The 21,162-nt window shown below is 37.0% G+C and overlaps 2 protein-coding genes across 4 annotated transcripts in view; one reads left to right on the forward strand and one right to left on the reverse strand.

Moving 5' to 3' along the window:
- nf1a (neurofibromin 1a) overlaps positions 1-21,162 on the forward strand; it is a 100,229-nt gene that overhangs the window by 27,231 nt on the left and 51,836 nt on the right. For 2 of the 3 annotated variants that reach the window (XM_077208125.1, XM_077208127.1), the window contains exons 15-35: positions 2,105-2,184; positions 2,268-2,391; positions 2,734-2,980; positions 3,148-3,221; positions 3,340-3,423; positions 3,500-3,844; positions 5,704-5,843; positions 5,942-6,064; positions 6,309-6,392; positions 6,509-6,625; positions 6,809-6,990; positions 7,080-7,291; positions 7,877-8,038; positions 9,386-9,489; positions 9,647-9,782; positions 12,036-12,098; positions 16,353-16,511; positions 16,676-16,773; positions 17,227-17,373; positions 17,582-17,728; positions 18,366-18,476. In XM_077208125.1, the coding sequence (XP_077064240.1) occupies positions 2,105-2,184; positions 2,268-2,391; positions 2,734-2,980; positions 3,148-3,221; positions 3,340-3,423; positions 3,500-3,844; positions 5,704-5,843; positions 5,942-6,064; positions 6,309-6,392; positions 6,509-6,625; positions 6,809-6,990; positions 7,080-7,291; positions 7,877-8,038; positions 9,386-9,489; positions 9,647-9,782; positions 12,036-12,098; positions 16,353-16,511; positions 16,676-16,773; positions 17,227-17,373; positions 17,582-17,728; positions 18,366-18,476 (2,939 nt within the window). The remainder of the gene's footprint in view (positions 1-2,104; positions 2,185-2,267; positions 2,392-2,733; positions 2,981-3,147; positions 3,222-3,339; positions 3,424-3,499; positions 3,845-5,703; positions 5,844-5,941; positions 6,065-6,308; positions 6,393-6,508; positions 6,626-6,808; positions 6,991-7,079; positions 7,292-7,876; positions 8,039-9,385; positions 9,490-9,646; positions 9,783-12,035; positions 12,099-16,352; positions 16,512-16,675; positions 16,774-17,226; positions 17,374-17,581; positions 17,729-18,365; positions 18,477-21,162) is intronic. The other variant, XM_077208126.1, reaches the window with a different exon arrangement.
- On the reverse strand, positions 18,865-20,040 carry omgb (oligodendrocyte myelin glycoprotein b). Its single transcript, XM_077207405.1, has 4 exons — positions 19,968-20,040; positions 19,586-19,799; positions 19,319-19,474; positions 18,865-19,114 (listed from the first exon to the last, which is right to left on the reverse strand). Exons 1-4 carry the CDS (start codon positions 19,975-19,977, stop codon positions 18,976-18,978), a joined length of 519 nt encoding a protein of 172 aa, XP_077063520.1. The 5' UTR covers positions 19,978-20,040; the 3' UTR covers positions 18,865-18,975.

Here is a 21,162-nt window from a genome sequence, read left to right on the forward strand (position 1 = left end):
CCATAAAGATGGCAATATCCTGAATTCTTGTCGGGTTTTTTTTTTTGAAAACGGCTTATAAATCAGACGTGATGTTTTTTGAAAATGCATAGAGTTATCTGTGATAGGGTTAGTGTAGGGGGGTAGAATACACAGTTTGTACAGTATAAAAATCATTGTCTATGGAAAGTCCCCATAAAACATGGAAAATAACATTGCTTGGTCTGTTGAAATGAGAGGCCTGTTTGATCAAGTTGAAACCTTGTCATCCCAGTCTCATCAGCTGGACTGAAAGAAGTTTCAGTGCACTTAGGACGCTGAAAACATGTCTCAGAGCAATGGTCACAAGGGACACAGGACAGTATTGCTGTGTGTCGTGGTGTCCAACAGGACAAACTTGACAGTATTGATGCAAAACATATGCCAACAGTTAATTTCTGTTAAAGGGATAGTTCACTTATTTAAAAATGAAAAATCTGTCATCATTTACTCACTCTCAAGTTGTTTCAAACCAGATTCTTTCTTCCGCTGAACACAAAAGAAGATATTTTGAAGAATGTCGATAACCAAACAGTTGATGGTAGCCATTGACTTCCATGGTATTTGTTTTTCCTACAATGGAAGTCAATGGCTACAATCAACTGTTTGGTTATCAACATTTTTCAAAATATCTTCTTTTGTGTTCAGCAGAAGAAAGAAACTGTGAAACAACTTGAGAGTGAGTAGCCTACAGTAAATGATTTTCGTTTTTGGGTATCTAAATCTTTTTAATGAAAGATGCAGACGCGTTTGGCTTCTTCAAAAAGCAAGGAACAAGACAGTATTGCACTATTGCATTGCACTATGAACGGAGTAAAGTTAAGTCTCTGTTAAACTGCCTCCTTGTCTTTATTAGTTGCCTGTAACATTACAGAATTAATGAATTAACGTATTGTTAAGGTCAGTATAGTCTAAAAACCTTAATACATTATCCTATTAATTTCCTGATTCCTCCGCTTCTGTGGATGTCCCCAGTCCCCACCAATCTCAAAATCAAACCTACGCCCTTAAAGAGAAGTTAAACATATACCATTTCGATGATAACATGCCTCTGAAGTTTGACTTTTTGCACCATTACAATACTTATAGGCCACTAGTCATCATAAACACATGTTAATGCTCAGTAGCACACACATATGGTTCTTTAATGTATTTGCATTTTACTAAAATGGAAATTGGACTGAAATTCATTTCTATGGGCATATATGTGGCTGAAACAGGTAATGCATCCCAGATTTTTCAACATTAACATTTTAATATAACGTTATAGTCATGGCCTTTAGAAAAATGTTTTTTGAGGAGGTGTGGTAATGCACTATAGGCCCCTGTGGACCGGCCTAAGCTTTTGTCCTTAATGGTATTTTTTTCCTTGCATTACTTTTACTTTTATACTTTAAGTAGTTTTGGAACCAGTCACTTTTACACTTTTACTTGAGTAAAAAGCTTGAGTTGATACTTCAACTTCTACAGAAGTCTTTTTAAACCCTAGTATCTATACTTCTACTTGAGTAACGAATGTGAATACTTTTGACACCTCTGCTTTATCGACATAAAACTAATCATTGTTATATAGCTCAACACGGTTTGAATCCATGTTTGTACCCAAAAAGGTAGATCACACAACACTATTTTGTCAAGCGGTTAATAAAGCATAATCAGAGAGAGCTTTATTTGTAGTAACAGTAATACAGCATTTTCTCCACCATACAAAATTTTGTGATTAAACGTAACCGTTACAAAGTTCAAGTTCAGGGAAGGAGGCGGTGGACGTTAAACCCAACTTAAACGCTTGCCTCCTTAAAATGACAGTACGTTAATACAACTTTATTACATTTAGGATTACATTATTACATTAGTATTACTTTATTATATATATATATATATATATATATATATATATATATATATATATATATATATATATATATATATATATGCATACATACATATAAAACTATTAAAAATGACTAAAACTTTAACTAAAATTACAATTAAAATAAATGATACTAAATAATAACACTGCTACCCTGAACCCTTATAATTGTGAATTTTTATTAAAACAAGTGATTTGCTTATTCTCCCCCAGGCATTGCTGGTCTTACATCAGCCAGAAACCATTGAGCTGTGGAACCCTGACACACCCATTGAGACCTTCTGGGACATCAGGTGGGCATGTTGTTAAGGTTGGTTAAAGTTGTTAAGTTGGCGAGTGGAAAGATTATCTTATATTCTCCTTATTCTCCTCTCAGCTCTCAGGTCTTATTTCTGATCTGTAAGAAGCTGATTGGACACCAGATGATCAACAGTACAGAGATACTAAAGTGGCTCAGGGAGATTCTCATATGCAGGAACAAGTTTCTATTAAAGAACAAGGTAAACCGTTTTCATCTGAGAGAATCTTAACTGATATCAGGTTCTTGATTTTTAACCTGTGCTCTTTAGTTTAGTTAATTATTAGTTAAGTCTTTACGCATTAAATGTGATGTTTGAACAATATTTTATAGAAAGTCTCCTTTTGTAGAAGCAGACTTTTTGGGCAGTCATTTATTTTTGTAATTTAAAATTCTCTGAATATAACCAGTAAATCTGCATCAATAATGTTTTTAAATCAAAATTTTATACCAAATCTATCTGAAAATTAATATTCATTCTGAATTCTGTGAAAATTGTGCACCTAGATGAAATAAGCTCATTATTTGCTCTGTTGGTCTGCAGGAGTGTGCCACACAGGGCAGTCTCATCCCCATCAGCAAACAGGCTCAGACCAAGCTGGAGGTGTGTCTCTACACCTTTCTGTGGAGCCCTGACGCAGAGGCTGTGCTGGTGGCCATGTCCTGCTTCCGGCATCTCTGTGAGGAGGCGGACATCCGCTGCAGTGTGGACGAGCTGCCCATGCACACGGTCCTGCCCAACTACAACACCTTCATAGAGCTCGCCTCCGTCAGCAATATGATGGCTACAGGTTAGTGGTTAACCTTCTTTGTAACATGGAATCAGACTGCCAGCTTTAAACTTGTGGGACACTATAATCTTTCCACCAAAATTCAGCTAAGGTTGAGTACCACTGAGGTGCTTCTTGGTCTCATTGCAAAATAAAACAGCCCTTAATCTGTTCATTTGTGCATTCAGGACGCAACACACTTCAAAAGAGAGTGATGGCACTTTTAAGAAGGATAAAGCACCCAACAGCTGGAAACATAGAGGTGAGGATATCATTGTGTGTCTACATATGCATGTTTCAAATTTGTATTTTTATTGTAGCTCTTTCTCAACTTCTCTCTTATCTTTAGTTGACTCAAATTAGATCTTTTTCAATATTAGGCATGGGAAGACACGCACGCAAAATGGGAGCAGGCTACTAAACATATACTCAACCACCCGAAAAACAAAGTGGAAGATGGACAGGTAGTTAAAACTAGACTGATCAGTCAGTTATATGGTTTCCCCACCCCCCCGCTAACTGTTTTCTCTCTGTCCTCAGGAGTGGATCAACATGACGGGTTTCTTGTGTGCCCTTGGAGGGGTTTGTCTCCAGCAGCGTAGCACCCCTAGCCTAGGGACCTACAGCCCTCCCATGGGCCCCCTGACCGAACGCAAGGGCTCCATGATCTCCATGGCCTCTTGTGAGGTGAACAGCGAGACGTCTCTTAACAGGTTTTTGGAGCGTCTGCTGGCTCTGATGGTCTGTACACATGAGAAGGTGGGCATGCAGATTCGCACCAACGTCAAAGACCTTGTTGGACTGGAGCTCAGTCCAGCTCTCTACCCCATGCTCTTCAACAAGCTACGCAACAGCATCGGACGTTTTTTTGACACACAGGGTCCGGTAAGAGATTCTAGCTATGACATGCAACACTAGGATTAGATATCATGTTAGAACATACTCAGAATATAAAGATCAGTCTTAAAAAGAAATTGTTAATATGAAAATAAAAAAAGAAGAAAGATTTATCAATGAAATAATAAATGTAATATTAAATAATTTTATGCAAAATTTATTTATTTTGTTTGATACTGATTTTACTGACTATATTCTTTGATTTGATCATATTTACTAAAAACATTAAATAAATGTAAAATCAGTACAACAAAATCACTAATTGTCGTGAAAATTTCACATCACAAAAATTCTTCTAAATTAATGTTAAATATTTGTAATACAGTAAACTGGCTATTCTAACAATACATACAACACATTACTAAACTTAACCAGCATTCAAATGCCTTCCATAAAAAGCGGTCATGCATAGTTTTGGACACAAGATGGCAGGAAACCTTGTTGTCAAATCAATCTATACTATGCAGTCTTTTTAAATAATGTCCACTCAGCACTCTGATCTATTTAATCTAGAATGTTCTGACATGCATTGAACCGGTAAATGTTTGTTACTTTTCATTTGATTTAATATTATCAGCATCATCTCTGAATCAACAAACACAAGAAATCTATGCCAAATTTTCTATATATTGTAATCATTAAAATCACAACTATAATTGCTTTAATGAGCTCATTGTTTCTGCCTAAATGAATACATGTTAACAAACTGACAAAATACAAAAATGATTTGTATTATCTGTCCATTCTGCCACATGGACATTACTTGGACAGTCACCTCTGATCACAGATTACTCTAAATTGTAATGTAGAAAACTTTTCTGTAAAGCTGCTTTAAAACAATGGGACTCGTTCATAAAAATTTCGTAAATATACGAGCGGACCTTTACTAAAACTCTCTTCCGGATTCACAAACGCTTCGTATAACACAGATTCGGTAGTTAAACGTGTGTATATTAATGAATTCCAAACATTTGTAAATAGGGCGTGCGTGCATGCTCATTAATAATTAGCATAATCCCCTCCCATGAGTTGCAACTACGCAAATTGCGTGTTTAGGAACGCTGTGGAATCTTCTGAACTTCTTTCTCAGGTTTGGCTCCAGTATGTTGAATAAATGCTAAAGAGACTAATTGGCCATATGCCTAGCTATAAATATTCAATTATCGTGTGTCCACCAAAGCATTTTTAGCCAGCTAAAAAATGCCTGGTGCTCTTCTGAAAATAGACAGCTGTTGGCACTTGAAACAATCTACATTGTTAAAAGCGCTATATAAATGAGGATGACTTGACTTGAAAGCGCTTTGCAAGTGTAGCGTTTTTCCTGCTGAGATATTTTGGTTGCTATGATACAGAATATCCATGGCAGTAATGTGTTACTAGTATCTCATTTTGAAGAATATTACTAAATATAAAAATGCAGTAAACAGCAAGATTAACTTTTCCATTGTTGTTCAGTCGTTTTACAAGTAGGATGATAGGTCGGTGAAGTATTTGTCCCGCCCCTTCTCCACTGTGATTGGACGGCTGGGTAAAAAGTGACAGTGACAAGTGCTGCCTATTACCCAAGGTTGAACAGTTTAAAAAAACAACCAAAAAACAGAGTAAATCAACTTGTGAATTTTTTTTTGATACGTAGTGCATCAAATGTTATCAGTTCGCCTAAATTAGAACGCACTCAGAACTTTCAACTGTTTTACACACCTTTACACGTGGTAGGGAGCAGGTGTAAATTTCCGTCGTACCAACTAACATTTTGAAAATATGAACATTTTTGTGAATCCCAACATTTACGTCAGAACGTGATTTAAAACAAATGTGATTTCAATTTTAATTTTTTTCTTTTCCAGGTTCCCATTACAGACATGAACACACTATTTGTAGAGCAGACCATCGCCATCATGAAGAACTTGCTTGACAGTCACACTGAAGGAAGCTCAGAGCATCTCGGTCAAGCCAGCATTGAGACCATGATGCTCAACCTGGTTAGGTAAGACTTTACCCCTTCATATGAAAAGAGCATTTGAAGATTTTTCTTAATTCTCTCTCTCTCTCTCTCTCTCTCTCTCATTTTTCTGCCGTTCTTAGGTATGTGCGCATTTTAGGGAATGTTGTCCATGCCATTCAGATCAAAACCAAGCTGTGTCAGCTAGTGGAGGTGATGATGGAACGCAGGGACGACCTCTCCTTCTGCCAAGAGATGAAATTCAGGTAAATTTACACTATACTGTTCAAAAACAGTATTTGTGATGTCAGTCATCCTTGCTTAACAGAAGTATTCTTTTCAGTTTGTGTTTGTAATAAGTTTTATTTTCATCCATCTCTAAAATGCATTTTCTCACTATCTCTGTTTTGTCACATAAAAAAAAAACATTGTTGTCATCTTGATTTGTTGTGATCATTTCGATTGTGAATCATGAGGTTATGGAATGTCTAACTTTGCTGCTTTTATCAGAAATAAAATGGTGGAGTACCTAACAGACTGGGTGATGGGAACCTCCAATCAAGCAGCGGACGATGACATCAAATGTCTGACCCGGTATATCGCCTTTGCAGTTTCATAGCGTTTATTAAATGTTTAGTTTCTTAAAACCTGTGGTTTTGCCAATTGCATTTTCTTTTCTCATTCTGTGTTTATTCAAACATGTCGTACAGGGATCTGGACCAAGCGAGTATGGAGGCAGTAGTTTCACTGTTAGCTGGTCTTCCCCTGCAGCCTGAGGAGGGTGATGGCGTTGAGCTCATGGAGGCCAAATCTCAGCTCTTCCTCAAGTAGGATCATTCATTCAACTCTTTTGTTTTGTCCCTTAAAGAGGACCTATTATGGTGCTGCAACAATGTAAAAAATTTGAAAAATAAGTTAGGTGTTTTTTTTTTGGTGGGTTAATCTGGCCTCTTTAAGGTTTAAGGTCTTTAAGGTTTTCAGGGCAGTCATGTCTTCTCTTCCTCCTTTAGGTACTTCACACTGTTCATGAACCTGTTGAATGACTGCAGCGAGGTCGAGGAAGACGGCCAGCAGGTGGCAGGGCGGAAACGTGGCATGTCTAGACGACTGGCATCTTTGCGGCACTGCACGGTGCTGGCCATGTCTAACCTGCTCAACGCCAATGTGGACAGCGGCCTCATGCACTCCATTGGTGAGAATACTTACATTATCATTGATTATTACTGTAATTGGTGAGTCATTATGAGTGAAGTAAAAAGGGATTCCGATATCTCTGAACAGGTCTAGGGTACCATAAGGACCTACAGACACGGGCTACGTTCATGGAGGTGCTCACTAAGATCCTTCAGCAAGGGACGGAGTTCGACACACTCGCAGAGACGGTGCTTGCAGACCGCTTTGAGAGACTTGTTGAGCTGGTCACCATGATGGGAGATCAGGGCGAACTGCCAATAGCCATGGCACTGGCCAATGTGGTCCCTTGCTCTCAATGGGTGAGAGATATTAACAACTCTGTTTAACTTTTACAGTTGTGACAAAATAAGAACATTTAAATTGAGTTCAGGCCTATTAAAAAACTTGTATCATGTCGAGTTAGAAATATAATATTTTGATCACCTTTTTTTCCTTACTCAGCTAGGTTTAGATGCTGAACAATTAATTCAAAAGTATTTTAAAAACAATTTACACGATAATGAAAAAATTCGGTGTGACTTGTTTTTGAAGTAGTTTTGTATTTTGTCATGCTATTATGAAATGGCCAAACAATTATAGTTCACCAAAAAATCATTTACTCACCCTCATGTCATTCCAAAGATGTTTGACTTTCTTTCTTCTGTGGACAATAAAAGAAGATATTTTGAGAGATTTTTTTTTGTCCATACACTCGGATTCAATGTGGTCCATTGTTGTTTGGTTCCCAGTTATCTTCAGAATATCTTCTTTTGTTTTGTAAAAGATAAAAGTCAAATAGCTTTTTAACTATCCCTTTAACACTGTTTTTCTCACAAAGAGTAATACATTGGGTGTATTGTTGGTCATCGGAGAGCTGTTGTGCTCAGTGTTCTGATGGTTTTCAGGATGAGCTGGCCAGGGTGTTGGTAACATTGTTCGACTCTCGCCATCTGCTGTATCAGCTGCTATGGAATATGTTCTCAAAAGAGGTGGAGCTGGCCGACTCTATGCAGACCCTCTTCAGAGGAAACAGCCTAGCCAGCAAGATTATGACCTTTTGCTTTAAGGTAACGTGAAACAGTGGCAGTCATAGAACATTTTCAGTCTTCAATGTCTTTGCAGAAATATTCCAAAGAGAGACTCTAATATTTATTTGCATTGATATGGTGATTTGTACTATCGTTCAAATGCTTGGGTTCAGGAAGGTTTTTTTAATGTAATTGAAATTTTCTTGTGCTCACTAATGCAGCATTTTCTCGATCAAAAATATAGTCAAATGTAATATTTTTAAATATTAATTGCAATTTAAAATAACGGTTTTGTAATTGTAAATGTAATTTATTCCTGTGATGGAAAGCTGAATTTGCAGCATCAGTCTTCAGTGTCACGTGATCCTTCAGAAATCATTCTAATATTTTGATTTGGTGCTCAAGAAACATTTCTTATCATCATCAATGCCGAAAACAGCATTTGTGCAACAGTTGTGCTGCTTAATATTTTTGTGGAAACCATGCTGCATTTTTTTTTAGGATTGTTTGATAAATTGAAACTTCAGCATTTACTTGAAATAGAAATCTTTTGTAACATTATAAATGTCACTTTTAATCAATTAAATCATTTAATGCAAATTGGTAATACTTCACAATCAGGTTTCTTTGGCTAACATGAACTATGAATTAACAATACTTCTACTTTAATCTTAATTGCTTTTAATTTCAACATTTTCTAATACATTGTTAAAATCAAATGTTGTATTTGTTAGCATTTAGTTAATTCACTGTGAACTAACATGAACAAACTATGAACAGCTAGATTTGTATTAACTCTTTCCCCGACAGTGGTTTTGAAAAGTTGCCAGCCACTGCCAATAATTTTGGTCATTTTCACAAAAGTTTCATGGCCCCCAGAATACATTGTTGTATGAATATCTGAATATGCAATAAATAAAAAAAGAAAGAACAGGACTCTTGCTTTTGAACAAAATAGCAATAAATCAATAAACAATAAAACCTGTTTTATTCTAGCTTCATGCATTATTTGTTTATCAACACTTGAATGTGGGTAAGTTTCATAAAAAACATTTTGAGCAAAGAAGTTGAGAAAAATGAATTTTTGTTAAAGACTACGTCTGGATCGGATTCAGAACGGTGATCAAAACTTAGATGGAGAAGATTTAGTCCATTAACAACGTTATTTTACATTTTCTCTTTGTCAGCATATGCACATGCTTACATATGATATTGCGGTCTTTATCGCTGATATCTTCTTATCGCTGATAACTTCTTCGCCTGTGCTTTGATCGGGAGATTCTGTACCATTTTAGAAGATGCGTAATAGCAACAAAAAAATCTTAATGGCCCCAAACTTTTGAACAATAGTGTATATGCACTTAAAGTCTAGCACCCTGTTTGCAGGTGTATGGAGCTGCATATCTACAGAAGCTTCTGGAACCGCTGTTGAAAGGAATCATCACCACTCCAGAGTGGCAGCAGATCAGTTTTGAAGTGGACCCCACCAGGCATGTTTACCTAGTTAAACTCATATTGTTGGCGCTGTTTATTCAGGTCATGCTTTTGATGAAGTTCCTCATGCTGTACATTTAAGAACTCTTCAAAGTACAGTTTTTTTTTATCATCATCATTCTTCCGAATTTAACTATTCTGTCTTCTCTTTAGGCTCGAACCAGTGGAGAACCTAGAGGAGAACCAGAAGAACCTGCTGCAAATCACAGACCGCTTCTTTCTGGCCATCATCAACTCCTCAAGCGAGTTTCCTCCACAGCTGCGTAGTGTGTGCCACTGTCTGTGTCAGGTATGCTCACTTACTAATGCCAGTCTGCTTTTCTTTCTTTTTTTTACCACTGTCACTGCATCCTCTGAATGACTGCATTGAGGCTGTCTTTCATGCTTGGGCATCCACTGATCAGTCTTCCAGTCACTTCTAACAACAGAAACTGCTCTTATCCTCTCTTGCACTATTGCTCACCTCTGCCTGCCTGTGAACGAATATATCAACAGTTTTTTTGTTTTATTAAATTGTTTTCCTCAGATACACTGCCATTCAAAAAGTTTGGGGTTGGTAACTTTTTTGGTTACACTTTATTTTTATTTATTTATTTCATTTTAGACATTCTACTAACTATAAGAAACTTTTCAACTAACTGTCATTTGAGTATTAGTAGACTGTAGACTGTCAGTAGACTGTTAGGTTGGGGTGAGGTGTTAGGGTTTGGGTTAGGAGAACAAGTTGACTTGTAGTTGCTAAGTTACTTATAGTCAGTATAATATTTGTTGGAATACCAACAAAATAAAGTGTTAGTAAATGTTAAAGGCCTCATTATGCTTCTGCGTCAACTCCACAGCGTAGCTACGCCGTAACTCCTACGGCGTCGTGGCCGTTTTATGGTTCTGCGTCAGGTTGAGTTGCATCGCGGTGCATCTGACCAATCACAGCCCTTGTGGTATGCGTCGCCTCGACGCCTAGTTACAATTTTTTGGAGGTGCACGTCGAGCTACGGCGGAGGGGTTCGCGGCGACGCAGAGGGGTCTGCGGGGGTACGCCGTTGATTCGACGCAGAAGCATAAAACAGGCTTAAGCAGACAGTCTACTAATACTCTGACAGTTAGTTGACATGTAGCTGCAAAGTTACTTATAGTTAGTAGAATGTCTAAAGTGGACTATCGAAATAAAGTGTTACCAGTTTTTTTTACATGTTTTAAAGAAGTGTGGGACCGTGGTAATCAAAGTTAAATCATTATGACCTATTCTTAATACTGACTTTAAACTAAATTACATTTTATGGTGGATGATTCTACTTCAAGTATCTGCATTAAAGTTTAATGTATCAGAGTATGATTTCAAATGGATCTCCTGAATAAAAGGTCTCCTGAATCATTTGCTCTGTTCTACATGCAGCAACAGACAGTACATATTCATTTTAGTAAGCAAACATATTTTAACATTACTTGCAGATGTATTGTGATAGTTTAAATTTCATGAGCAGGAACAAATCACAATTCTCCCAGCTGCAATAAACAGTATAGATATATCACACTTCACACAAATGACTTTGGCATTGAAGTTAACATTTCTACATTGATATACTGTTAACAATGTATCCAGCCCACATTTTAAGTTGCTTCTACTTGTGTAAAAAAAAAAAATAATTATTGGGTTGTTTTCCATTATGAAAATTGAGGAAGGTGTTTATCTAGCTGGTAGTGTAACTTATTTTTACTAAAATGAAAGTACCAAGTTTTCCTTTGAAAGTGCCACATCTCATACTCTGTCAAGGGCAAAGGAAAGCTTGTGGACGGTGATCCATACACTTTTTTTTTAAACAGAAAAGAAAGCATTGAATGACATTGAAAACACCTTATCTTTTCCTCTTTCCTAATTACATGTAGTTTCTTTTCGTTTCTTGACGTTTCCTTTCATGGCCTTCCTTGTCTTGTTTGTAATCACGAGGATCGGGTTGTGATGTTTGGCTCAGTAAGTCCCCATTCAATCAAAATGATAGTTTTGTGGCATCTAGATGGCTTGGAGGTCATCTCTATGCTAGTGAGCTCCTAAAGGTTTCCGTTTAGTAGATACATACATTTAAAACATACAGTCTTTCCTTTCTGGGATAAACAGAATGAAAATATCGATAACTTGCCCTACCAAATGAGCTACATCCATCAGTCCTGCTACACACTTCCTTTTATCTTCTGCACGGTCCACTTATATCCTTATATCCCACTTGACACCTATTCTTGTCTTCCATTTTCTGCTAATATCTTCACGCTCTTTATGTATTCATACTTTGTTTGCTTGGGTCGAAAGCTCGCTCTCCCTTCTCCGCTGTAGTATCTTTGCAGCATTTGCTTTACGTTCTGCTTGGAAAGCAACAGCCGGTGTTTCTTAATCCCTGAAATGAACATGAATGAAAGTGTTGGTAGATCAGCTGTTAGGAAGGCAGTGGTTGTGTTGTCTGCTCCTTCATTGTGTCTGTATGCACTGTGGCTGTGCTGAGTACAGTTGTGTAGCTGCTGTGACCTCTCTGTGCTCATCTCTGCCCTGTAGGCTACTTGCCACTCCCTTCTGAATAAAGCCACTGTTAAAGAAAAAAAGGAAAACAAAAAATCCGTAAGTGTTTTAGCATTTAAATTTTTTCTTTAGCTGCCATTTATTATTAGTTTGAGTTTATATATACCATAAATGCAACGTGTTGCTTTTCAAAATATTATTTTATATATTTTGATTTTTTTTTTTTCATGGTTTTGAGTTGTTTTTCGCCAGAACATGTTCAGAAACACCTGTGTAAACATGGTTTTCTTACGAAGACACGTCCATTTTCAACTCAACATAGTGGGGAAAAAGCAGAGATTAACAAAACAATTGTACTGCTTTGGACCAATCTTTTTTTTTGTTATTATTTTTTTTTTATTTCAACCGTTGTGGACTGGGTCAGTGATGGCGGGTAGGTGGGATCAGTTCAGCTTTTCTATGTCTTGCGGTAAAGCAGAAGACTGTTTCTTTGTGAGGGTTTAAGGTTTATTCTAACATGAAGACTGTAATATCCACATATATGCAGTCCTGGAGCCTGGTACTGACTTGGTCTACCTTCTCAGAGCGTACATACTTTTAGAGATGCTCCGATCAACATTTTTGGGTCCGATTACCGATCACCAAAATCATGATCTGCCGATCACTGCCGATCACAGAATGGCAGGGGAATGGGAATCTTTTATCTATTATCTAGCAGAGTTTGCACCATTTGTAGAAATGTGTTTATTTAATTGTATTTAGAAAATGAGATGTCTTAAGGCTACTGTAGGCCAGCATTCCCAAATAAGGCAGAGTAACATTAAATTATTCCCAACAAAGAGGGATCAGGCAGACCAACACACATCAGATCAGCCTAATGGGAGGGGATCAAGTTACACTTAGGCATATTAGGAAATTGTAGCCTCTTAATACACCCACTACATTTACTAATTGGCAACAAAATGTACAACTTGTTACACCAAAACTGGCTACTGATAAAAGGACAAAACTAAGTTTATTTCTGTTATTATTATGAACGTCTGATGTAGTTGAGCAGAATGCTCTTTTATGAAGTTACTTCATTAAAGGGCATATTTAATGAGATTATGCCTGAAAAGGTTTGGATTTTTTATCATATGTTCATTTAAAAATATATATTGTATAAAATGACTTCTTGTTTTGTTTTATTGTATTTATATGATATTTGTATTTTTATAATTGAATTTTTGCCATGAAAATAGCTTTGAATGCGGACATGGCATTAAATAAAATAATCTGAATCTGATGTAGTTGAGGAACCAACTACATCAGATCAAAAAAAATAATAATACCACCACCACTTTTGAAACATCTCGTGGCACGAATGTACCAATGCAAATAAATAAAAACTTCTCCAGTTAACTCAGAGCATACATTTTGTTCATTTGTTAAATAAGAGGCGATCTAGCACTGAAATGTTTTGTTTTTTTATCAAGTGATCAAAGTGCTCGTTGCCGCAGCGATCAGTGGCGCAGATACCGCGTTCTGTTGTGGCTCGCGCGGTGCACGGTCTTCACTCGGAAGCGCGCTTCAATCCGTTAGGAGACTCCCTATTCGTTCCGGTGAAGGAGAACTCATGTTGCCACGGCCAAGCTCCACTCTGCTGTTGTGTGCCCATGCGCCACGCATGCATGTGGAAAAAAGTCGCGCGAGTAATTTACGTCACGTGATCGGCTTTTTTGATCGCCGCTTTTGGGGTTCGCCGATCAATCTATTTTTAGCCAATATCGGCCGATCATGATCGGCGTCCGATCAATCGGAGCATCCCTAATACTTTAAATTAGAAAACATTACGAATCTGTATTTTGGCTTCTAGAAGAGTCTTGTCTTTCTTGGAAAACTTATAATGAAGGTGTTAAGTGATTTGCATGCGTTAATTACGATCTGATGAACATGTTGGCGCTATTCTGGCTTTTGTCATGTGCTCTATGGCTCGTCTTCAAGTCAATCGTTGTGCATGTTTTCACTTTGAGAAACCATTGGTGCCTATGCATGTATAATAATGTATGTAATGGTGTAAAATGTCTAATTATTCCCACCTTTTAATTTTCTGTCTGTTTGTATTTTCTTATTTCCTTTCTCTTTGGCATTTGCTGGGACCGTCACCACATGACCATGATGTTAAAAGCATGTTGCATTTTAATGTTTTTTTTTTATTGCTCAATAATATGCTTATTACAGTAAAGAACAATAAAACACTGAATACCATAAAAATATTTTTTTTTTAAAGCTACACTGTGTAATTTAAGTTGATTCTTAGCAAAAAACATTTTGTTCTTTTTTTAAAATGTGTTCATTAATGTGTAATTACTTCTACCAACTATCAAGTTTCCTCGTAAGCGTAGAATCTGCCATTTAGAATACATACGAGCGAGTCGCTTGAATGGTGGAAGCCATGTTGCGCATCCATCTTGAAAATACATTAGCCAAAGAGGGACATACCTGGAAATTCAAGCTTCGCCTTTCGCGTTTTACACTCAATGGCACCATGACGAATGCAAGGGGGAGATTACTCACGACTGCCGGCAGAATTGAAGAAAATTGGCCACCGTATGAGTTAAAATGGCCTCGGGAATGGGAGGGGCTAGAAAGTAATATTCAGTTCGTAGTCATATACAATTTCACCGCTAGATGGGAGAAAATCCTACACAGTGAAGCTTTAAAAAGCACAAGGAAAATGTGTTTACATGATATTTTAAAATTACCAGGTGTAAAATTGGTGCATGTAAACATATTCAATAATTGTCATTTTGTTTATTTTCTTAAAATGATACACATGAGAGGTTTTTTCTGATCAGTGATTGACTTATATTATCATAAGTTGAGACCCTTCGTAGCCTATTTTAAGTCTCAGTATAATTAGTATTAATTAGGGCTGGGTATGGAGTTCGATACTTTTTAGACACCGAATTGCATCGCTACCATCGAGTTTCATGTCTTGTCGTTTGGTACCAAATTTCGATACCTAAGGGGTTAATCTCGTCAATGTCGGTGAGCCAATAAGCATGCAGCATGATTGGCTGTGGCGTGGCATCAAGGAAAAACACTAGTTTGTACAGGTTACTCCCAGAGACCTTTCTCATCTGAGGCTGTAGTTTGTAAGCTTCCCAACCCCCATAGATGGAAAAGATCTGGAAAAGATCAAAAGTCTGGCTACATTTCACCAGGCTCGATGCCAACAGCGCGTGATGAAAAAAATAGTTGCTGCCCAGACAAGCAACACGGCATATCTGATGAAGCACATGACAGTCACGTCACATAAATGAACTGAAACTCAACAGGCTACTTGCCTCACAGACCTGAGAAATTGGCATATAGAAAGCTTGAAATGTCTACTTTTAAACTAACCAATTTGTATTGAAAACAAATACTCTCTGATTATGTCATCCAAATGTAAGATGCATTTCTCTCTATACGTGACGAGTCGGCAACATCAACTTCATCTTTGCAGCAAACACTGACTCAGAAAACACTAGTTTATTAATAAACAATTAAAATGTCGTCTTGCTATTTTTTCCCGACACGTTCATAATATCATTAGGTTACTTTTGCCAGTGCTTTGCGGCAAGCTTTGCGTGCACTTGGGCACAACTCGCGGCATATTCTGCCCCCCAGTGGCCTATATGAGTCTTTGAGTCTTGTTAAAACAGATTTCATAAAATTGGTATCACAAAAAGTATCGTTCAGGAACTGTAATCAAAGTCGAGGTATCTGTATCGATATCAAACATTTTTTAACTATACCCAGCCCTAGTAGTAATAATTCGGTCCTCTACAAAGGATTTGTATTATGGGTGCGGTGGAACTGCAGACAAATATTGTACTCAATTGAGTATTGTAAGGGTGTGTATCCTCTGTCACGCATTGTTCTGCAAACATTTTTTTTTTGGTTCGTAAGGGATTGTTTACAGTGTGTTAATGTGATTGTGGTAATGTTTATTAGTACTGTGTATGTCCAAGTCTTACGTCTGATTATTAGTTTGTACTGTACAGACACTATATAGTGTCAAGTCTCATGACACTGTTTTCTTTCTTATAGAGCCTGTTCTACCTGACATAAAACACATTTATATATTATTTTCCCCTTCTTTCACACATTTTGTTCTTCACTATATTCTTTCCTGAATTGTAAACCTATTGAAAAGATTAGTTATCTTTTCTTTGTTTTGTTGTTTTTAAATGAAAATTATCATGATGTATTAAATGATCAACCACATATCAAAAAGAATTTGACTTGTGCCTGTCATTTACCTATAATTCATCCTTCCTGCACTTAACTGTGTTTCCTCTTTCTTTCCTCCATCCGTTTGTGCAGGTGGTCAGCCAGCGGTTTCCTCAGAACAGTATTGGTGCAGTAGGAAGTGCCATGTTCTTGCGCTTCATTAACCCGGCTATCGTATCACCATATGAGGCGGGCATCCTAGACAAGAAACCCCCACCTCGGATTGAGCGTGGCCTCAAACTCATGTCTAAGGTAAGTGTGAGTAAAGTTATACTAGATTCATACAGATCTTTAATTTTTATCATCTGATGACTAACTGGCTAGATTAAATGTTGATTTATACCACACCCAGTTAATAGCAAAATGTTATTTCTACATATATTTCAGCCACAGTATTTTTTTCTTTTTTTCTCCAGATTCTCCAGAGCATTGCTAATCATGTCCTCTTTACAAAAGAAGAGCATATGCGGCCCTTTAATGATTTTGTGAAAAGCAACTTTGATGCAGCCAGAAGGTTTGATTGTTTCTCACAATATGTATCGTTACTACCCTTTTTTTCTTTATCTCTTTATGGTTTAAAAAAGCCCTTCTGAACACTATAATTAACACTAATTGTCATAGTAATATGCTACTTTTAGTAGATAGTTAGAGGCATGTGTTGTAACTGTATTTTCAGAGAGCACTTAATTGGACTATATTTGTGCTAGATGTTCATTAATACTTTTTATTCTTTAACCTGGAACAGAAAAACTTTACATTTTAAATATGTATATTTGCTAAAAGTAACTTTTGCCAAGTTTAGGGGTATGCAAACATATATGTGGCCTTAAAACGTAGAGATACGTACTAAAGCCATAACTCCATTTGTGATTTTATTTGGTCTTGAAACACAATGTTTTAAACCCATTTGCTTCTCAAAAACTTCTTGACCCTTGGGCTTCAAAATGCCAAATTTTTGTTTTGACAGGTTCTTCTTGGATATTGCATCTGATTCTCCGCCGAGTGACTCTGTGAACCACAGTTTGTCTTTTATCAGTGACGGTAACGTGCTCGCCCTGCACCGTCTGTTATGGAACAACCAGGAAAGAATTGGCCAATACCTTTCCAGCAACAGGTAACATAGCTTCTAGATATACAAAGAAGGTCATGTCAGTTACAAGGTACACAAGGGACTGTCTGCTTCATCCGGTTTTTTTTAGTAACTAACCCATCTAGATACAATCTTTGTTCTGTTTCCACAGTAAATGTAAAAGAGTTTTGAATATGGAAAAATATGTAATATCTTAATAAGACAAATGTTGTAATCAAACTTTAAACCATAGGGACCACAAGGCAGTGGGTCGTAGACCATTTGACAAGATGGCCACCCTCCTGGCGTACCTGGGTCCCCCTGAACATAAACCAGTAGCTGATACACACTGGTCCAGCCTCAACCTCACCAGCTCAAAGTTTGAGGAGTTTATGACAAGGTGACTGCTCTTGCTTTCGCCCAAAGCTAGTGTTTTTTTCTCTTCAGTTTTTATGCAGAGTTATAACCAGAGTAAAGATTGTCATATAAACTGAGCTTTCCAGTAAACAGCATGTTTTTGCTGTTGTGATTCTGACATTTTCTCTGTCTGGAAATTATAGTATCTATTTATCTCTATATATTTGTTCTTATTTTTCCATATATTGTTTATTTATAAATAAATAATATATCAATTTACTAAAGGCTGTAGATCAGATGTAATTTTACTTATCAAAATATAATTTATAATTTATTACTTTTTCGAATTTGTTAAATTGGTGGTAAATGTCGGTCAACTCAAGTTAGTTGTTTGCGAAGTAGAAAATACTGGTCTGTACATTTGTACAATTTACATAAATGATTTTTCTTGTGAGTTTCAGTTTTATCTCTCCTCATAATCAACTTTCACAGTTTGTTTTTGTTAGATAAAATCTGACTTCTACAGTGATGCGATTTGTTTTTTGGCCCGCTGCATCCTATATTCTGTTGTGTCTAAAAAATAAATACATAGAAAATACAGTATATAAATACATAGTTGTTAGCGGCCCTAATTTATTAAAAAAAAAAAAAAAAAAAAAAAAAAATTTCTTGTTTTTCAGGCATCAAGTCCATGAGAAGGAGGAATTTAAAGCTTTAAAGACCCTCAACATCTTTTACCAAGCTGGAACATCTAAAAATGGCAATCCTGTATTTTACTACATTGCCCGCAGGTAAGAGCTTTATTTTTGAATTATGATCTTTTGGTGTAATACTTGGCCTGTTGCTAATTATGTTGTAACTTTTCAGTTGGGCATTTCACTCCTTCTGTATTCTCCTTTATCCTGTTTGTCATGTTTGTTCTCTTTCTTTAAGGATTACACAAGTCATATGTGCATATTTGAAGAATCAAACAGTCTTTAATAAGCTTTACATAAGTACACAGAATAGCAGAAAAGCAACTTTCATTATTTGTTTATTAACGTGTCACTCTGTAGTATGTCATTATACGACATTATATACATTGTTATATATGACACATACATATACCTCTTAATAATTACATATACACCCATCCTTAACCATGAATGTTCAAGGTAATTTTTAAAAGTGCCAACTGAATTGTTTATTTTTTATTTTAATTCTTTATATAGTCATACATGTGATTCTAGATTTTTTTTATAGTGTGCAAGTATTTTTCAGAGCAGTAATTATCTGCAAAACATCTTGGTTTTAGCTGTTTGACAAACACTGGTGGAAGAGTTTAAGAACTGCAGTGTAGGTGACAATGTAGATTAGAAGTCCAGGCAGTCCCACACTCCCCATAGGTGAAAGAAATGCCGCAATATTAGTGCTGGGTTTTGTGGCGTTGGTTGCGCCGTTGTTTGGGCCGTTGGTTGTGCTGTTTGGGCCGTTGGTTGTGCTGTTTGGGCCGTTGGTTGTGCTGTTTGGGCGGTTGGTTGGGACATTGATTGGGCCGTTGTTTGTGCCGTTAGTTGTGCCGTTGGTTGTGCTGTTTGGGCCGTTGGTTGGGCCGTTGGTTGTGCCGTTAGTTGTGCCGTTGGTTGTGCCGTTAGTTGTGCCGTTGTTTGTGCTGTTTGGGCTGTTGTTTGTGCTGTTTGGGCTGTTGGTTGTGCTGTTTGGGCCGTAGGTTGTGCCGTTAGTTGTGCCGTTGGTTGTGCTGTTTGAGCCGTTGGTTGTGCTGTTGGTTGGGCCGTTGGTTGGGCCGTTGGTTGTGCCGTTAGTTGTGCCGTTAGTTGTGCCGTTAGTTGTGCCGTTGTTTGTGCTGTTTGGGCTGTTGTTTGTGCTGTTTGGGCTGTTGGTTGTGCTGTTTGGGCCGTAGGTTGTGCCGTTGGTTGTGCTGTTTGGGCCGTTGGTTGTGCTGTTGGTTGGGCCGCTGGTTGTGCCGCTGGTTGTGCCGCTGTTTGGGCCGTTGGTTGTGCCGGTGTTTGGGCCGTTGGTTGTGTCTGTGGCATTGGTAAGATCATAGCTTGTAATCATAACAGCCACTACCAGTAGTAGAATTTGAATTTTGGAAGCCATATTCAGCTCTCTCACTATTAAAATGTGGAAAACAACAAAATAAATGTATAATTGATTAGATTTTTTATTCTAAATGGTAGTATTTAATAATTAAGACACATCCAAATTTAGCCAATATTACTGGATTTGGAACCATCACCTTACCAAAATAGAACTTATTTATATAAAATAGTCACATTTACCTTTTGTCATGGATGATTGTCCTTCTCATGAAGGATGTTGGTGTGAATGCCAGAGTGAAATTATGCCTCTTTTTTTTTTGAGCTCTTAAACCAACAACCAACACCTATGCAAGAGGCAGAGGTGTGTTAAGTCAAACTTTTCCACTTAAAGGGATAGTTCACCTAAACTACTTCTTGGACGACTTTCTTCTGTAGAAAACAAAAGAGGATATTTTGAAAAACATTGTTGTCCAATCAACGCTGGACTCCATTGATTTTCATTCTATAGACAAAAAACAATGAGACTTTTTTCAGAATATCTTCCTTTTGGATCATAGAAGAAATAGTCATACAGGTTTGAAATTAAATAAGGGTGAGTAAATGACAGAATTGTTGTTTTTCTTTGAACTGTCCCTTTAAGTGATTCAATATACAGTAGGGATGCACCGATACCACTTTTCTCAGAATCGATCCGATCAGAGACCAATTTTTGTTTTTTAATCAAGTAGAATTTATATAACTCTCCTTGTGTCGAACTGATAATCACTCTTTTGTGTGTTAAACACAATCTACTTAATACGGACAACTTCATTATAAAGAAAAACAAATCCAAAAACTATACGATCATAATCTATGACAAAAATGCTATTATAAACTAGATTAGTGGATAATTCAGCAGTAAAATTTAGTCCACAATAATTGTATAAAATCTGAACATTTAGTGATAAAAACAAATAAGAGACAATAAGTGTAACACTAAATCTGGTAAAACGTTACACATTGCTCTTTGTATTGTTGTAAAATACATTCATGAAAAACAAGATAACAAAATCAAAAAGATAAATTATTTTATATATAGCTACTATAGGCTACTATACAATTGAGACACAGCTGTTTAATGAGGATGCAACATATGATAGATGGAACAGAACAGGAAAGGCTATTAATTATCTTTCAATGCGTCAATGTATTATGATATGAAAGGCTGCTATACAGTGCGGCACAAAGCGCTTATGCCGAGTGCAGAATGATGCGCTTGAAGCAACATGGAGTCACAGCGCGCAGCTCTTCGAGTCCGCATTGAAAAGTTCAAAGCACAAGCGAAAGACATATTGATGCATAGTGTATTATACAGTATCTATCTATGCAATAGTTTATTTAGCCTTTTCTTTTAACAGTTTTAAATTTCAGTTACTGTGCACGTGAAGAACAATTA

This window comes from Siphateles boraxobius, unplaced genomic scaffold (assembly GCF_051911475.1).
Source record: "Siphateles boraxobius isolate OS27281-9 unplaced genomic scaffold, OSU_SipBor_1 6, whole genome shotgun sequence".
Lineage (NCBI taxonomy): Eukaryota > Metazoa > Chordata > Actinopteri > Cypriniformes > Leuciscidae > Siphateles > Siphateles boraxobius.